This window comes from Bombus flavifrons, chromosome 14 (genome assembly GCF_040668555.2).
Source record: "Bombus flavifrons isolate JBK064 chromosome 14, iyBomFlav1_principal, whole genome shotgun sequence".
In the NCBI taxonomy this organism is placed as follows: domain Eukaryota; kingdom Metazoa; phylum Arthropoda; class Insecta; order Hymenoptera; family Apidae; genus Bombus; species Bombus flavifrons.
Window position 1 is genome coordinate 12,431,583 of NC_138455.1, and position 18,811 is coordinate 12,450,393.

At 42.0% G+C, this 18,811-nt stretch overlaps 2 protein-coding genes across 3 annotated transcripts in view; one reads left to right on the forward strand and one right to left on the reverse strand.

Annotated features, from left to right (window-relative positions):
* Positions 1–3,626: 3,626 nt before the first annotated feature.
* LOC138186687 (facilitated trehalose transporter Tret1) overlaps positions 3,627–18,811 on the forward strand; it is a 36,091-nt gene continuing 20,906 nt past the window's right edge. Inside the window, exon 1 of the mRNA XM_069126774.1 lies at positions 3,627–4,003. The gene's annotated coding sequence lies outside the window, so the exon portion shown is untranslated. The remainder of the gene's footprint in view (positions 4,004–18,811) is intronic.
* Positions 4,143–18,335, reverse strand: LOC138186688 (facilitated trehalose transporter Tret1-2 homolog). Of its 2 annotated transcripts, none has more exons than XM_069126775.1 (9): positions 18,020–18,335; positions 15,263–15,472; positions 9,838–9,967; positions 9,608–9,743; positions 8,669–9,125; positions 7,940–8,189; positions 7,633–7,839; positions 7,345–7,537; positions 4,143–6,532 (listed from the first exon to the last, which is right to left on the reverse strand). In XM_069126775.1, the coding sequence occupies exons 2-9, from the start codon at positions 15,280–15,282 to the stop codon at positions 6,291–6,293; spliced, it is 1,635 nt and encodes a 544-aa protein (XP_068982876.1). In that variant the 5' UTR covers positions 15,283–15,472; positions 18,020–18,335; the 3' UTR covers positions 4,143–6,290. The 2 variants fall into 2 exon arrangements, with proteins under 2 accessions (XP_068982876.1, XP_068982877.1); XM_069126776.1 differs by lacking the exon at positions 18,020–18,335 and adding an exon at positions 15,757–15,877.

The window sequence follows — 18,811 nt, forward strand, 5'->3', positions numbered from 1 at the left end:
ATATTTGAACAGACAAAGTCTGCGAGGGAAACAGAGAGAATGCGATAGAGTGAATGAGAGATTATATGCGACGAAATCAGCAAAACTAGATTAGCAATGATTAGGGGAACGATATTCGAAACTAACGTTAATATTTAAACTATTCGTCACGTTGCCAATAATTAAACGAATGCTAAATCAAAGCTAACATAACGAGTTTAGTAATATTCTGTGCCATTGTCGTTTTTGTTTTATTTATATATAAGGATAAAATTATATATAAATACATACTTATCACCTTTCGTCTTTTCTTACTTACTAGTGGGTTCAAGTAACAGAATAATTTCACGATGAAATTGAAACTGAATGATCCAAGTATTAAAACGAAGAAAAGGAATAGACACTGCATTAACTATATTTGATAATGTTCTCCAAAGACACAAATAGTATGCATAAATCACGTTGACGCATAACCCTTCTCGAGATTAGGAGGGAGGCAGACGTGTCGTGTCTCGCACCTAATTCGATATGGTGTAAAACACATGGTAATGTGTATTGATTTTCCAATAGGTGGCCAAATAGTGCCAAAAGCGTTATTGTGCGACAGAAGAGCAATTGGTTTCGAATCAATCATCAATCGATAATGAATAATCGAGTCAGACTATTTCTTTTACTTGGTGCCTTTTGGTGTCGTCAGGACGTAATTTGTTCGACAGAGATCGTCTTTGATCGTCTTGCGAAAAAGAAAGGAAAAGCTATCGTTGAAGCGATTGTAGTCTGCAAGTAGCTAGAGAGCTCCTGTATTTGCTAATGTTGCGTAAAACGTACAGTGAAAGTTTTTCATTCGTTATTACGATGCAAAACAGAGAAAGAAATCGAATTATTTATAATCTTCGTGCTCGTTTCGCGACTTTGTCGTGGAACACGAGGAACCCACATTTTCGTGAATCGATACATGTATCATCGACATCGTCTAAGAATGTATCACGTCTATTTTCATAAATTGCGCTAATCGCAAAACGAATTGTACGGACGCGAATCGTCTTTACCGTTTGCGGTTTCATTACAGGCAGGGTGAATAGTTTTCTCGTTCACGGGAAATTGTTATCGACGTTTTACATTTTACGGTATTCCGTGGATGGATTTTCGATGGAAGAAACGTATGGAAGGTTACATACGTGTAGGATTTAGTGTGATTACCGACTTATCTAACATGAATATTTTAACGTTGCGTCTATCGATATCCTTTTCGTAATTCATTTGTCATTTGTCGTAATTATTTAAAAAGAAAAAAAAAGAAAAAAACAAACGATTTAGGGTTTGACCTGGTGTGTGCGGATCGTGCGTGCGTGTGTGTATATATATATACATATATACACACACACACACACACATACATATTATTAAATAATAATAGAAACTAATGTAATATTAATACGGATTAGGTAGCTCATCGTCACTGCCTGCAGCGTTGGTCGTGCTGAGTACACGTGGACCTTGGCACTGCTGGACACTGCGTAGTGTCGCGATCGTTTATAAAAAAGAGAAAAAGAGGAAAGCTTGTTTTGTTAAGTTTTTGAGCATTATTATTGACAACAGGATTTATATTATATTTACTAATGCGTGTATGATACGTAGATATAAATATATTATGACACATTATCGAGATCCTTGCCACTCTGTTTGCATCACGACGATGATATCAGGCTATATGAATTTACTCCATACGCTTAACTCGCTCGTTCATCCTGCGTACCTTTGCTTTCGTTACTTGATGCTGTAATAAGATGAAAGAAAAGAAAAAAAGAAACACGAAAAGCAAGAACAAAGCATGTTTCGTTGTAACTGAAAAAAGGATCGTCGTAAGAATTTCAATGTCCGCGCGCATCGCAATTAAACTTGATACATGCTAGAACTGAACACATGCTTTAATTGCTTCAAACAATTAGACGTAAGTGATTAAGCATACGGGCATATACTATGTCTGTCGTGGGAAATCGTCGCGATGTAAAATGGATATACTCTTTCACGCGTGGCGTTAATAGCCGAATTGGCGTATAATTGAAAATCAAATTGTAGGAATTTTTCCTTTCTCTGCGTGGAGAGAGAGGTCGTTTTGGTACTCGATATTATTAACATTATTATTATTATTATTGTTTTTATTTTTATCATTATTGTCTGCTGCTGCTGCTGCTGCTGCTGCTGCTACTACTACTGCTACTGCTGCTGCTATTACTACTGCTACTACTACTACTACTACTACTGCTACTACTACTACTACTACTACTACTACTACTACTACCACTACTACTACTACTACTACCACTACTACTACTACTACTACCACTACTACTACTACTACTAGTACTAGTACTACTACCACTACTACCACCACCACCACTACTACCACCACCACCACTACTACTACTACTAGCTTCTACTACTAATACTATTACTACCACTACTACTACCACTACTACTACCACTACTGCTACCACTACTGCTACTACTACTGCTACTGCCACTGCTACTGCTACTGCTACTGCTACTGCTACTGCTACTGCTACTGCTACTTCGCTTTGTACGATATTCATTTGAGTGCGACCAAATGAAATAAAAGGCAGACATGGCTATTAATTCTGTTATCGTGTTAATTCGATACTTGTTGCACGCACAGATGTACCTTTCGTTCTATGGAATTTCCTCGACCGTGGATTTTCTTGCGTTCTTCCGTGAGAAGGAAATCGTTGGGAAAAAAAAGGATAAGCAACAAAATATTCTGTGAATCGCCGATGTATTTAATATGCTAACCTTACTAGTAGTGGAGATAGTATATTTTATATGAGAACGATCAATAGTCGATTGCTTCATACGTCTGTTAATAAATGAGATTCGAAAATACTTCCAGCCCGTGTTAAGCATATGTAGTTTAACTCTTTTTTTGTACGTCTTTCTTTTTCCAAAAGATCTTCAATTACAAAAACCTGCGATAAAACAAGATGCACTAGTCCATTACATAGAATACTGTCCTATAGATGAAACAAACTCAGGATTGACAGAATTAATACGCAATATGTACTGCAGCAAAAAGACGTAAATAAATAATAAATTTTGCTATTTCGTTGCGATATTTTGTCTGACTATGTTTTATTATCGAATGTCGATCTTATATCTTATATAGGAATGCGTACTCTTTACGAAACTCATGTAACTCAAAACTCGTATTTAATTTTCTTTCGTTGATTGACGAATTCGCATCAGAATAAAGCCAATTGTCGTATACTTTAAAAATATTTGCATTTGTATTCCTTAAGCTATGTATAGACTACAGACTACAGACCTTGCGAGGTTGCTTCATTGTCGATAGCCGTTTCGCTCGAGTTGCCTCGTACCCTGACGTAGAGCACGCGAGGCAACCAACTAACGTTAAATAAAGAAGAGCTGCGTGGCATCTTTGATCTCGCTAAAAAAACCGACAGTCGTTGGTTCGCACCGCGATGCAGCTACGTACTGTTTGCACATAGCTTTATATAAACCGCCCTAAATATCACGTGATGTTTATACAACTCACGTAGTATTTAGCGTCATACATGTGTATATATATATATATATATATATATATATATATATATATATATATATATTTCTGTACATTTCTATTCTCTTAAAATATCTTGTTGCTCGAAAGATTATCTTCAATTATATTTGTCATGTTACATATCATTCGTGTTTCATATTATATAAATAGAACAAACTCGAGTAGTAATATCAATATTCGCGCGTAATTCACGCGAACCAATCAGCTTTCGGGATTTATAATTCCTTCGAAAGTTCATCAGTTGCTTCCCATTCGCGGTCGACATTAGCGGTTTTTCAAAGTGCTTAGAAAATTGTGTAAATAATGGTTATTGTTACGATTATGGTAAAAAAGCAACGTGCTTTCGAAAGTTCTCATTGATTCATTGAATTTTATCGTAAATTCAGCATTCATCGTAAATAATTCATCTACGTCACATCTAAATCGGTAAGTAAAAACTCACGCTACTAATTTCTATTTGAATGTGCGATAACCAACAACTTGCGACGATTGTTTCCGCTTTTCGCTTTTCGCTTTTTGCTTTTCGCCATCAATGGAATGGAATATATAGTTATAAATTACAATATTTAGCAGTTTCGAAAAATATGATTTTATTAGAAACATTCTATGAAATTCTGCAATGGTACGTATACGCCATATAGATGTAGGTATATACATGTACATATGTACTTACACATACATGTACAATCGAAGAATACAAGCGTACTATATAGATACAACGATACAAAGTACATTCTTATAAATTTCTATTCTGTTCGCATATTCGCGCATATTTATATTAGGAGAAAATGAATGAAAGAGTGGAGAGAAAAAAGAAAGGCACTTGTCGAACCAAAAACTTCGATATACGTATATGTTTTTAGAGATCTTCTTAGGCGAAATTGGCGTTTGATAAACACATTCTTTTCAATCATAGACTATGCTCACTTTTCCTTCTACTAATGGCGATAATCATGGAGGATTTGGTCGCATCTTTGCTTCTAATAGTTTCGCTTTTCTAACAATTTACGGACAAGCTGAATTTCGATAAAAACCAATCCGACACTTGCAGATGGATTTCGCGTGACTTTTATCGAGTATCGAATAGCCGATACTTTGAGATACACTGGTCCACCGATTGCGGCTATCGCATCTAATACAAATACTTATGTTCGATTAGTCAACGACAGAATGTCCGTAAACTGGCGACGATTAATTAACTGGTAAAAAGGTAGTTTTGCGCGTTCGATTAGTGGTCCATTTTCGGCCATTCAGTAGACACGAAGAGATCGTTTATAAAAAGGCATGGTAAAAAGTGATGTGTATATCAGCTTGAATATCAAACGGGACAAAAATGTCGTAGAAAAATGGACGATCGTAAGATTTAGGTATCTAGTTTAAGTAGATGGGCGCCATTGGAAAGAAAGCAAGTCCGTAAGTTGGAACAAACCGATAGATTTGTTAGGCGTTAATGATTTACACAACGCAGCGCCTGCGCCTGCGCTTCGATACTATGTATGTATGTACATATTGGCATTTGAAACTATACGCTCCATAGGCAAAACAGGATACCGCTTCCTCTCGTTGCGCGACTTTGTCCTTGTCTATATTGGTAAATCACAGCAAAGTTGTTAACAATTAGTTTGCAAAAGAGGAATGCTATGCTATTGCCTGGAAACGGCAAACGATCATAAGGTATTTCGCGAGACGATCTACGGCGCGACGCGAGGAAAAAATTAAAGTTGGCCGCGCGCGCGCACTTGGCCTGTGTTCCCGAACCAAGGAGATGTTTTTATCGTTTTCTTCTACGGCCACCCATATACATTTTCATAAAGGCAAAAGGGAGGCTATATCAGATCAACGTATAATACTGTTTTATAGTCTCGCGTGGGAGTCGTTCGCTAGAGCTTTTTGGTAAAAAATTCCCGTCTGGCTGCTTCTGCAATATCATGTTGCAAGCGCATGCCGTGCGTATTATCATCAATCGTCTCATCGTCTCTATACCTGTATACACAGACACGTCTATATGTATATCACGAATTCACGCGTATGTAACGTATTATACTATCGTTTGCCTCTTAAAAAAGTTATTCTTCTTATCGCGGAACAAACGTAGGCCGCCACAGTGATGGCAGAAATTTATCGATTCGCCGGATTCGTTTATATCAGTCTACAAATATACGTTAACAAATTTTCCTGGAATTAGCAACAAGCGAGGCTATTCGACCACCCTATATATATCCTGGTCGATGGGCGAAACGTTTCCGAGACGTTGGCCGTGTTTCGTCTAGCCTCGAAATATATCTGTTCTCTCTTCCATTCTCTCGTCATACGGCTCCTTTCCGCTAATCTTTGTTCTGCCGCAATTAATTCGCAACGAAACACTCAATTATGAAACTACTACACAGCTTCGTAATATATTTATACTCTCTCTCTCTCTCTCTCTCTCTCTCTCTCTCTCTCTCTCTCTCTCTCTCTCTCTCTCTCTTTGTCTTCCTGCCTCGGCTCTGCAAAGTGCTCTATCTTCGATCTTGACCTCAACGATATCGAAGTAGCTTCTCGCTTTCGCAAAAATCTGATCTCGTATCCTCGCGCTTCGTGTTTTACAGAGGTAACAACTTTAAGTAAAAATCCGGTAATCCGTGTGTCATGTATAGAAGAAACGTTATATATGTACATACAGCTAAGAATTCTTCCTCGCCACGAACCCCCCCAGCCACATGGAAGAAAGCATCTACACGTTTTGTATGGTTTTCGGGTTCAACGGTTCCGTGGCGGATTTGTCGATACGCTGTTGCTTTCTCTGTGCCCGCCGTTTCTTCGTTTTCGCCTCGGCACCCACTGCTAGGAAATGATTCTGGAAGTACTCCTCGATCTCCGAAAGCTTCTTGCCGTGAGTCTCCGGAAGCAATAGCCACACGAACACGACGGCCGTTATGGAAACACCAGCGAAGAACCACTGCACGGCATGGGATCCTACGATCGTATGAAAAATGTAAGTTAGAAAAATAGAGTTAGAGAAGAAACATTTCCACCTAGGTACATACACAAGAGTTTTCGTACGACTGCATAGACGAGTTTTATGTATTCGACATACATAAAACGGCGGCAAACTAAAAACGCATTTTCTCACAGAGTCGTGTAAAAATGTCTCCGCTCGGTGTACCGATGTGGCACTCGCGGAAGTAATGGAGAAGATGCGAAGCATTTCTATATATTATAAATATATATATATATATATATATATATATATATATATATATTGTCTTGGTATTTGTCAGACTGATAAATTATTTATCACACAAGATATTGCCATAGGCGCTAAATCTACCACCTGCTTGTTTCATAATCTCTTCTACGCTTGTTTCATAATCTACGCTTCTATGAAATTGCGTTTTTTTCTTTCTTCCTTTTTCTTTTTTCTATGTACACCTAATACATTTTTATGTTTAAAAAAAGTTTCTTAGCAGTTGCCTATCTGTCTTTTCAAGTATACATACGTCTGACAATGAGTGGAAGATATTACACAATTGTATAAAATGAAAATATTACTACGACTAAATTAGAGAGGACCGGCGAGTTACTTTTACGAGTAAAAGAGTTACTTTTGTAAAGCGTTTAATCCGAGAAAAATTCAACCATTCCTTTACTATTGAGAGAATTTAGTATGGTAAACGGTGAAAATTTGTTTGTTGCCGATAACGATTGTGAAATTCGTTCAAATTTAGACAACTGGCGTGAACTTTACCGATTGACCGTGTAGCTTCTGTAAAATATCGTATACATACCACCAAGGAAGCTTTGTAAGCTTCTGTAGCTTTGCAGAGCAGCGAACATTAGCAAGTTGGCTATGGAATAACTGATGGAATGGGCGATTCCTCGGATATCGGTAGGGAATAATTCGGCCGTCATGGTCCAAGGAATAGTCAACATACCGACCATAGACGTGCAAACGTAAAGTAACAGACATACAACAGGAACCTGGCAAACAAATAGACAACGCGATAAGGATGATTTACAATTTCTTTGTACAATTATCGAAGAATACGCGCACCATTTAGCTTGCAAAGGCTTACCCAGTATCCAGAACGATCGCCGTTCTTAATAAGATAGGTGTAGTAACCGGAAACGGTCATGCAAAAGGCCATTCCCAAAGACGAGATTATACAGAGGAGCCGCCTCTTGTACCGCCTTAGCAGCCAAGTATTCACCATCGAACACAGGAAACGAGTTACACCAACTAGAATCGAGGCTATGTATGCATCCACGCCGGAACCGACTTCCTGAATGACAGTGATTACGATTAATCACGAAACGCAGCATGTATAATCGAATCGGTGATTCTGACTATGCTGTGAACGTCGAGGAGAAATAGTTATTTACTTGGAACCAGGTGACAGCGTAGAAGAGAGTGATATAGATGCCGGAAAACTGTTGGAAGGAGAAGAAGAGGAAGAGTATCGTTAGTGGTTTCCATCCTGTGGGCTTCAAGAATCCCCTGAGTTTAGTGGAGACACCGCCGTGTTTGCTCTTTCTTTGTTCGCTCAATTTAATCTCGTTCTCCTTCACGATCGTATTGAACTGTGCCTCCGCGGCCGACACCTTGCCTTGCTTCGCCTCGTGCTTGTACAGCCTGCGATTCAAATACGATAGAGCGTTCGGAATGCTTACCTTTGTGGTACAGCGAATCTGGTCTAGTAGTATTCGATCTAGCGAAAATCAGTTTTCTATCTGTTTTCGCATCGTACGCGTAGCAAAATAAGACAGCCTCCCGCCGTCTTTATCGATATTGGCACAGGAAAACGCACACTTCCGTGCCATTCGTTTCACTCGGATTCTACCACTACCACTACCACTACCACTATGCACCACCACCCCCATTATCGTCACTGCTACTGCTACTGCTACTCATACTGCTACTGCTACTCCTACTGCTACTCCTACTGCTACTCCTACTGCTACTCCTACTGCTACTCCTACTGCTACTCCTACTGCTACTCCTACTGCTACTCCTACTGCTACTCCTACTGCTATTCCTACTGCTACTCCTACTGCTACTAATACCGCCGACATAGATCGGAAAACTGATCGCTTTCATTCGCTTTTCCTTACCATTCCAATGATTTCTTCGCATCCTCCAATCGTCCTTTAGAGACGAGCCATACAGGCGATTCCGGGACGAACAGTTGCACCAAAATGATTGGCACGACGGCATAAATTATGCCCAGCCAGGCCACCAATCTCCAATGAATGTATGCACCCTTCAAGTACGAAAGGACCATGCCAAACGAGGCCAAAGTTGGACCGAAAGATATCATCGATCCTCTAAGTTCCGGTCTTGCGACTTCGGTGATGTAGACGATAGCTGGTGAAGTTGCCAGAGCCGTGGCTAGCCCGGACAACAATCGACCGACTAAAATCATCGGGATATTGGTCGACAGCGCTATGAGAATCCAGCCTGCGATGAAGGGGACGGAGCCGAATTGAAGGGTCCGCAATCTTCCCACCGTTTCCATTAGAAATCCTCCTAACAAGGCACCCAAAGGTGTGCTGACTACCACCACGCTGGCTGAAAATTGATCGCGTTTAACATCGCTGATATACCTGTTAATAATAACCTGTCGCCATTCGCATCTCGTCGATGTCGAATGTGTCTGCTGCAAACAACCGACGTTGTATGTAAAAGAGGTTGTTGCAGTCGTTGGGAAAAGAAGCGCGTCTCTGTGTAAACTAGCCAGCCGTTCGATCAGCCTGCTAGATCAAATCTCGTTCTTATTCGATCGTAACGTTTCGCCTACCACTCTGCTGGCCGTTACGAAGTAACAAAGACAAGTGAAATGCTAATGAAAATGTAAGTTTTTTTAGTCGATAAAATAGAAACTCGTAAACCGAGTTACGCCAGTTATTATTTCGTTCGGCGACTACTCACCTCTCTCGCAGGTGTAACCTCGCGTTATACTCGGCTCGACGCAATCACTCTGTTATTTCGCAAATTTTAGTCGTCGCTATTCCTTGTATCGTCGTTATCAACGCGCCTAACAAGTTGCTTACCGATCCAGGATGTCTGTTCTCGCGTTGCGTGCAATTCCGCGTCCTCGGCCTCAAGGTGGGGAATCAAAATAGCCGAATAAGCCATGGCTAGTCCTACCGATATATGGAAAGACGCGGCAATGATGCAGGAAGCGATCTAAGGATAGATCATATCGGATGTTGGATCGCTCGTTGTTCCACACGTACATTACACACATCGTATTTCGATGTTTATATCGATGATATTATACCTCGTGTATGGCATTTTTAATGGTAGTAGGCTCGACGAAGCCTTTGTTCAGACTTCTGCTCGATACGATCGCGTCTTTGAAACGTTCTCTCTCGTTCTCCTCGATGTTCTTCGATGCCTCGCGCTCCACACTGAAACACAAAGAGCCCGCCCGTCACCAACTCTCCGTCCAGCCCTCTCTTTTCTTCTCTTCTCCATTCCACGAAATCATGTCCGCCGATTAAAACGTTCGAACATTAAAGACGGCTCCACGCCGAACAAAGGATAGCTTTCCATGTGTCGGTGCACTTTTTACAACACGTATCAACATTTACGAGATTAAGCGAACCCGTTCGCTTCTTTATTCGGTTGTCAAGAACCTGAACGCTGCACCGCAATATACCGGGATGACAATATGCCAATACATGGTTGGCAGATAGATGGACGCTCTACGCGCGACAATTTACGATTGCGATAAAGCGTTTCCATTTCTTGGTACCTCTATCTCGCTAGCATACGCGTACCCGCTGGTCCATTAATTTGTCGCTTGACCGTTGTCGCTGTTCCGTCCAACGTTAACAATGTCAAAACTGTACACGCGTAGCCTACGTAGATAATATGCGTGTATATATAATTTGCAGGCGATCGTGTTTCGCAACGGTGACATCACGCGCATCACGGTTTATCGTGTACGCACGATGTTTATATCGCTGGAACTGGTAATTACGTACGGATAGATTTATAGCAGCTGGCGATCTATGGCGACAAGTTGCCGCAACTTAAATCGATCGATGACCGAGAGACATATTGAGAAAGCGTGTTTGTGCATCGTTTAAACGCGACACAGTGACGGACAGGAACAGATGTGGCAATAATTAAGCCGCTTTCTGACAAATATTTAAATAAATAAATATTTCGATAATAATAGAAATAATTCGTTTACAAGCGAAAGTAATGAGACGCAGGATTATTTTTCGCCTTAGAACCGAGAACCGAGAACCGACAACAGTATGCGAGAGCGTTGTGTAACCGGCGACCGCTGCAAATGGAAATACGTCTCACGACTAAGCTGTCGGGCCTTAACTCGGCTCAATTAAAACCGGCTGGAGGAATTAACGCGCGTTAATTCCGGCATTTCCCCGTCGATGAACACAACGGAGTCGAACGCTTTATTACTCGACACCGACGCACGGATCGTGTCCATCTAACGCACATTCATATCATTCATATCGTACTTTCGTAACTTTCGTTGCTGAACGCGAGACGGAGAAAATCAAAATTATATAATTTCTTCGCTAGACAAACGAACCGCGCCAAGAAGCAAGTCGGGGGCAAATTGTATCGCGTAACGTCGATGTATCGTCCGTTTGCACGCATTTACCGCGCGCATTTATCGATCGGCGAAAAAGTCGTGTAAACTGTCTGGAAAACGGCAACGATCCTGCGAATTAGCGTACGATGTGTTCGCCTCTCGTTCGACTCTGCCTCTCGATGAAAACGATTTCGAAAACGCGTTACGAGTTACAACCAGACTAGGTATGCACACGTACACGCGTTTCTTACGACCGATCGAGGTAACCGAGCATTAGACAGACTCTCCAACACATCGCCGATATACACTCTGATAATTATAACAGCTTGTCAGAATGAAACTATCTACTACTAAACCGGCCGGATAAGTTTAAACAAGTGAAATGGCGCTCGATAATTTCTTACGAGTGCGTAACGAGCGTATAACGACGGACACGATGCAAGTAACAACGATCGACTCGACTAGTATTCGATAAAGCAACGGCATCCGTTATCAATGAAACAATTACGTACGTACCGATGTGCGTATACGCCGAGGGATGCTGTGGTGCGTTTGCAACCACAGAAATGTTGCTAATTGCTGTATTCGCGCAAGCGTTTAATATTAGACAAGGATGCTTGCGTAAGCATCTCGGGTGCTGATTTAATTTTCTGCATCGGTATAACAAGCTCTCGTAACAAGTCGCGTGAGATGAAATATCTCGCCGCCTTGTCCCGTACGCTTGTCCCTTGGCGCTTCAACGAGAAAAGCTGACACCACTGGGCTCGCAAAAGACAGCAAAGATAGTTTGCCACCAAATGAAGGGGGCTACTGAAGATAACTCGCCCGTAAGGCGAAAGATGACAAGGATCAGTTGCCGGTATAAACATATCAACATATATACGATATCTATTCGATATCTAATGAACCGTGTACGAATCGAGCGCGACTGGCGAAAAACGCTAACTAAACTTGTCCGAGACCGAGCCTCTTACAGTCGTTCGTTCGAGAGACGTTGATGACGGGAAGGGGGGAGGTAAGAAACACGCGGATCGCTTGTCCATACATTTTCACTTTGCAAGTGAGCGTTTAACATAGTCGGCTTAATACGATCGGTTCGTAATACGCGTTACCGGAGGCTACGGAGCTACCTGCGAGAGTCTGCACGGAAATTCCCAGCGATCATAACACGCTTTAAACCCTTATCGAGTGTGTACCGATACATGCTGCCATAAAAATTATTATGCACAGCTAGTTATAAAGGAGTCCCGGCTCGATCCCTTGCCTGACAGACAACCGCCAACAACGCTTTATGGAACAGCCGCCTTATGACTTTGTAAGATTATCGGTGCCAGCTGGAAAGTCGCAATTTCTTAGCCTCCTAATCGTATATCGATAAATCGGTATCTAAAACTCGGCTATATAATAAAACGTACGGGATATATGTGCCTGACAGATGTGTTGGACAGCTTTTCTAAGAATAGCGATGCTGTAGAAATGCCAGGCATTTACTATCCGCGCGCATATATATCTTTTAGCGATCACATCTTTAGCCTTAGCCATAGGGTATCGAAACGTAAAGCAACGCGTTAAATACGACCGGTACCTGGGTACGAGAGCACGAGGCTAACGAACAGCACATGGCGAATTTTGAGATTAGTGGGGCCCCGTAGCTCGACTAACTCGGCTTAGCCGTGCAAATGGAAATTTCGAGAGAATCGAAAGTAGCGGGACAAATTTATTCGAAACATTTATATGCCGGGCTGAATACTCGATAGAAAAAGAAACAATAATGCGTAGTTGTCATCACTGGACAACTCGGTGCTAGGCTTTTTATCACGACCAAGAGTATCAAATGACGTCACTTGGCGTTATTTCGACTCTAGTTTCCTTCTAGATAGCGATAGCCAGTTCTCCCTTTCGCGCTTCTTTCGTGTTTCTTTCGCGCCGTGATATTTTAAATGCAAGCCTTGTCAGACAAAGTAAGAAGAACAAATATAAAGGGTTACGTCAGACAGAACGTATCGTACCTAGTTATTGTTAGATCCATTCCGTTCATTATCGACATCGTGACTCTTTGTTACGTGACGCGATCGATCGTAAGTCGGCCGTTTCAGTTTGATAGATAAGATGGACACAGAGGAAACATTTGAAGGGCACGGTCAGATTTCGCTGACTCGATATTACGACGCTTAGATTCGTGATCGGAAAGCGGTCGATCCTCGTGCCTTATTTCCTTTCAGCCTAGTACGTATGCACGTATTATCGCGGTAACAGTAACTTACCTATCCACCGGTGGATTGTAAATGGACGTGCAAGTAGAATACTACCTGGCGCGTATGCGCGTATTTTCTAAATCGCACCAGTGATAGAAGAATGCAGCTTTGCACGGTTTAACTCTCTTAGTGCCAATTATAGCGATACGTCGCTTATTGTCAGCGTTTCACGGTTTTGCGGTTTTGCCGTTTTAATTAACGATTAATTTCATTCGCAATTCCATTCGCATCATGGTAATTCCATTAGAGAACGGTCGTCCTTTTAAATATTATTTTAAACCTTTTAAATATTAACTTGATCTTCGTTTTTCGTTTCTCGTTCTGTGTTTACAAGTTCCCACTATCAGTTGCGTCCGTTTATGTAACACGTGCCCCGAGATATCAACTATATTAGCAGAAACCGTACACGACTGCAGATCCCGGATCCCGGATCCCGGATCCCAGATCCCAGGTGCCAGGTGCCAGATCCCAGCGCATGGTTGTTGTCAGAGGTTGTTTTCCATAATCGAGATGACGATTCGTAAACATGAATGTAGCTTGCTCGTGTCTATAATTTCATTAAATTTTCCCATTTTGCGCACTTCTAATACGTTCGATACGGTCACCATTTTCATCGAGAATTCACTTTTCTTCGTGGAAAATATCTCGCGTTTTGTCTTTTGTTATTTGCGTTGACACGTTCTTTTCTTTTTCTAACGACGAACGATATTGCGATTTGAACGTATCTGTCTTGCTGACGCGTTCAAAACAAGAGTATCGGCGATTTATCGGCTGGCAAAACTGGTTCTCCGGACCGGAGAACGAGTCTTGTCTTCCTGTTGTTCCCCCGAACGAGTTTCGTGTGCTTTCGTTCGTACTTGGCCTCCTGAAACATCCATCCTCCATCCCGTCAAAATTCTATATAACATCCACTTCATTGCCAAGTGGATCACATACAACGGCTACCGTCGTTAATCAAATACACGGTCGATGGTCGAAAGAACGATGAATCCCGAAGGACGCTTTCCAAAATTCCCGTCGTACGTCGTATCGCCGTTATACGTGCGCGAATAACGAAAACAGATTCGATTAGGTTCTCTCGCTCGAGGACAGCCAAGCAATCACAATAACGTATTCGCTATAGGATGTCGCCATTCTCTGAATTTTCGATCGACGATTACCCTTGCTCGCTGTTATGAAATAGAAACCGATCCGGTCGACAAAGTCAACGGAAAAGCGTGATTTTCAGCACCTGTTTCGTCGAACGATCGCGTATTTGGCTAGCGTGGAAACGATACAGGCTCCGACGATCCAGAGATCGATAAAGAGGAAAATATTAAAACTAGTAGCATAGTGCGGCGCATCAACGACGACGTTAACAACGCTGAACCCGCTATATCGAATTTAGCCTAACTAGCAGATATTCGATAAATCAGAAAGAAATATATTGTCTGACAAGCGCGCCATACAAAATGGTTTATACCCTCTAGAAACGATATCGTCTAGCAACACAGAAGGCATTTGCTGTGGAATGACGGTGCGGAAAGAACCGTTGCCTAACGCAGATGGAAACGCATAGACACGATCACGACAAAGGGGAAAAGCGAAAGATGAACCTCTACGGACCGGCTGTCGATAAAACCTGTTGGCAGATTTGACAGCTGCTCGTACCTGACACGCGACAGATCGAACCAGGTCGACAAATTACACGAATATATTATTTCTTGCTCCGACAAGATTATTTACTACAACGGCTGTGCACTTGCTGTTATTATATCGCGATACTCGATTTATTCTACTTCGATTTCTTACTGTTTCACCGTTGCATTCTCGATTTATGTATCTCCATCCATAGATCGTTATCGAGCGTGTGTAAACACATTTTCTTAAGCAAGACTAACCTCAGCGAATAAGGATCCATAGCTGCTGTTTCTTATGCCTCTTTTTCGCACCACTGCTACACGTGTGTTGTATTTAGCTGCGTCTGCTGCCTGATTCTTTGGTTAACGTGCTAGTCAATCTCACCTCTCCTGGAAACAGCCTCCTTCCTCTGTTGTCTGTCAACTGAGAACGTGGATTTCGTACTCGGTCACCACCATTTTACGTACACTCTAGAAAAAAAACATCGAATAGCATTTTACCAATTGGTTTGGCCAATTTCTCTTCTCCGTTGCACGAAACAATCGCCACACGATCGAACGCAGTTCGTTAGTTCGCGTAATTCTCCGCGCGAAAGCGCACATTGTCGTCAATTGTCACGAACGTCGTCTGTCTGTCTCGAAGAAGGCCCGAGACCACGGAATACCGTCGTGGCTAATGACACGGTAATTTCGTTGTTGAAACCGCCGTGCGTGGCAGCGCACTGACTTTCTATGATGCGAGGCAGATTTTTTACCTTCTTTCGTACAGCCTACCACCACGTATACAGCGTGTATGCTTCTCGAAGAGAACGCGCGACTTTTCCTTCGCGAATTTTCCTCCAGTACACGGCTTCGATAACGCTACCTAGCTACCACTCTACGCCGCTAAGCCAATCGAAGTCGTCGATCGAATCGAGCGAGCGAGCGAGCGAGCGATCGAGCAAGCAATATTCCGCGTTCCAAAATACAGCAGTTTATTAACTTGTGAAAAAGTTATCTCGCTAAAATCGGTGTTCGAAGATCGACGAATAACCCTTGAACGATAACGGGCTCGATTCGAGGAACGCGCGCCGATTAAATCGCGACACGCAGCTGTGCTGTGCAACTCCTCTCGATCGGAATAAGGGAATAAAAAGGAAGGGAGAATCGACCGCGTTCTCGATCTTTGGAAATCGTCTGTTTCTTTTCTCTGGTCGTTAATGCCACGTCTCCCGCAGCCAAGGATCGCATCGATCGAGATTGCCGGGATTTAACGAGTACCACGCGATTTCTCCAATCGTTCGATTCTGATTCACGATCGAGATAATGTCTTTACGCCCGATTGCATAAGAGATTCGCGTGCACAGGTCCGTCACGTGATACGCAATTAAGGACCAGATACTTATTAGGAGTTATTTGTCAGGCGGCTTATTCCGCCGCTCCATATATTTAATTACAGTGTATTTTACGCTTGCTCGATATTATCTCGCAGCTCGATATTATATCGTTTCGTTCGATGCTTTATTCCATCATTTTTAATGCGTAGCCCATGTTCCGCATACTCAAACTAATTATCGCAGATTAGTCGCCGATCCTATATTAAATAAAACGTTAAAATAGATTAATTTTACAATGGCCATCGTTATCTCGTTTAATCACCGATACAACAACGACTAAACGGTGCAAGATAATCCACGCGTCTCGCACTTGTGTGGCAATTTATCTACTCGACACTACTCGAAAACGTGACAAAACGTTGCAAAATAATTATTTTAATCTTTGCGTCATGTTTAATCTTTACATTTTTTATAATGTTTGCGTGAACATCGTGAACATATTTCTGGATTTGAAGTACGCCATTCCTACGTATTATTTCTACGTATTATTCGTACGGTTTGTTTTTCATTCGAACGTAAAACGACAATCGTCTACGTGTAAATCATTGTACGTGAGCAACCAGGTCAGAGGTCAGAGAGTAAAATTGGATTCGCACAAAGCAAAGCGGCACGCGCTCGGTTTACGTACAGGTGCGGCGTAGCAAATATTACGTCATTTACACGATTAAATCACTCGCGCTAACCATAAAGATACTTTCTTGTACTTTGCAACTATCGCAATGTATTTAATCGTATTATAACGTCGGCCAGAGAAGGTAGTGGAAACGAAACAGAGGAGCCCGAGGAAACACCATCGTTTTATACTCTATACTCTCTACTCTCTACTCTATACTCTACAGTGTCTATACTACCCTATACTACCCTATACTATACCATATACATTCTGAACGATTTGGCCGAACCAAGTATTGGATCGATTTGACAACAAATCATGCTAAATATTTTCCCAATAATTTTCACACAATCTTCGAATAAGAATCATGAATAGTATATACTATATAGTATATATATATATATATATATATACTAGTATATACGATGCATACGATACAATGTATAGGTTCGAGGTTAGATTAAATTCGATTATTTAAAGCGCCGTATATTACCCTCATCGAGATATCGAAGTAGGCGTAGGTCACTGTCACACAGAGTGTCTATTTTTGAACGATCGATCGTGTGTTCACACGAGTGCGAAATGTTCACATAACGTACAGAGTACACGAGTTCCATCGAACCTCCGGCAAAGACTGTTCTCGAAAGCGGTTCTTCTTGGTCTTGGAAAGCTTGGTTTGAAACACGATTTGCCATGTCTGACTTTCAACGGACAACTCGTAGCAGAGTTTCAGCTCGTCGCCGATTTCTCACATCCGTACTCGAGACTAAAAACCCGAAACCTGCCCCTTTCACCGATTCTATGCGAGAGATATAACGAGACGACGACGGAAGGATCGATCGTCGAAAAGTCAACGGCACACAGGACCGTACCTTCGTGTATCCGTCGCATCGATCCATTTCTAGATTGTTTTTCATTCAAAAGAAATTTCCTATCTTGCCGGTTCCTTGCGTATACGCGCCGATAAAACACTCGACAAATCTAATCGTAAATGTACGTTGTGTATAGCAAACAAAAATTGGTACTCACCTCCTAGAGTAGCGACTTTTCTTCTTCTATTTTAAATTCGATCCTTAAGCCTACTTCTTTCGCACTTCTTTCTTTGCTCCTTTCTTTTGCCAATGTTCCCCCCTCTCTCTCTCTCTCTCTCTCCCTCCCTCCCTCTTTCTATCTATCTATCTGTCTATCTATCTCGCGCGCGCACGTTTTCTTCCTCCCTGCCAATAGAATAGAGCAGAAGGTTCGTTCGGATACGAACGGCTCCCGACGTGCAGTGCGCGGTGGCCAATACGCGACTGAAGGCTGGCGAACTGGGAACGCTTGCCTCGCGGTCGATTGTCCCTTCCCGTTACCGGCGCTACGATGTCTGTTTTCTGCGCTGCTATGGTACATACATACATATATATATATTTATATTACTGGCGACAAAGCGAGCAATTTAAGGGTTGCTAACACACACATGGGAAATAGAAAGCACAGAGCTCCGGCTGATACCCGATACTGCACGATGCTAAACTAAAGCAACAAACGATGATATAAAGTACTGGTGGACAATGACCCATTCTCGTTTGAAACGTTCAGTCGATGGGCAATTCCCAAGCTCGTGACACGAATCGATTCGAATGGTGCAAATGCAAACCGTTCGTCGAGCGTTTCAAGCTCGAGAGATCACGGTAGATCGTAGGTTGTATTTTGCGAAACACAGTTCCACGTTGAATTTCAAGCAATTATCCGGCTGAAACCGGATAGGTTTTCTTTGTTTTTTAGTTACGTTTCTTTGGTTTTATTTCGGTAGGATCGTTATTTCGAGGAACGAAACAG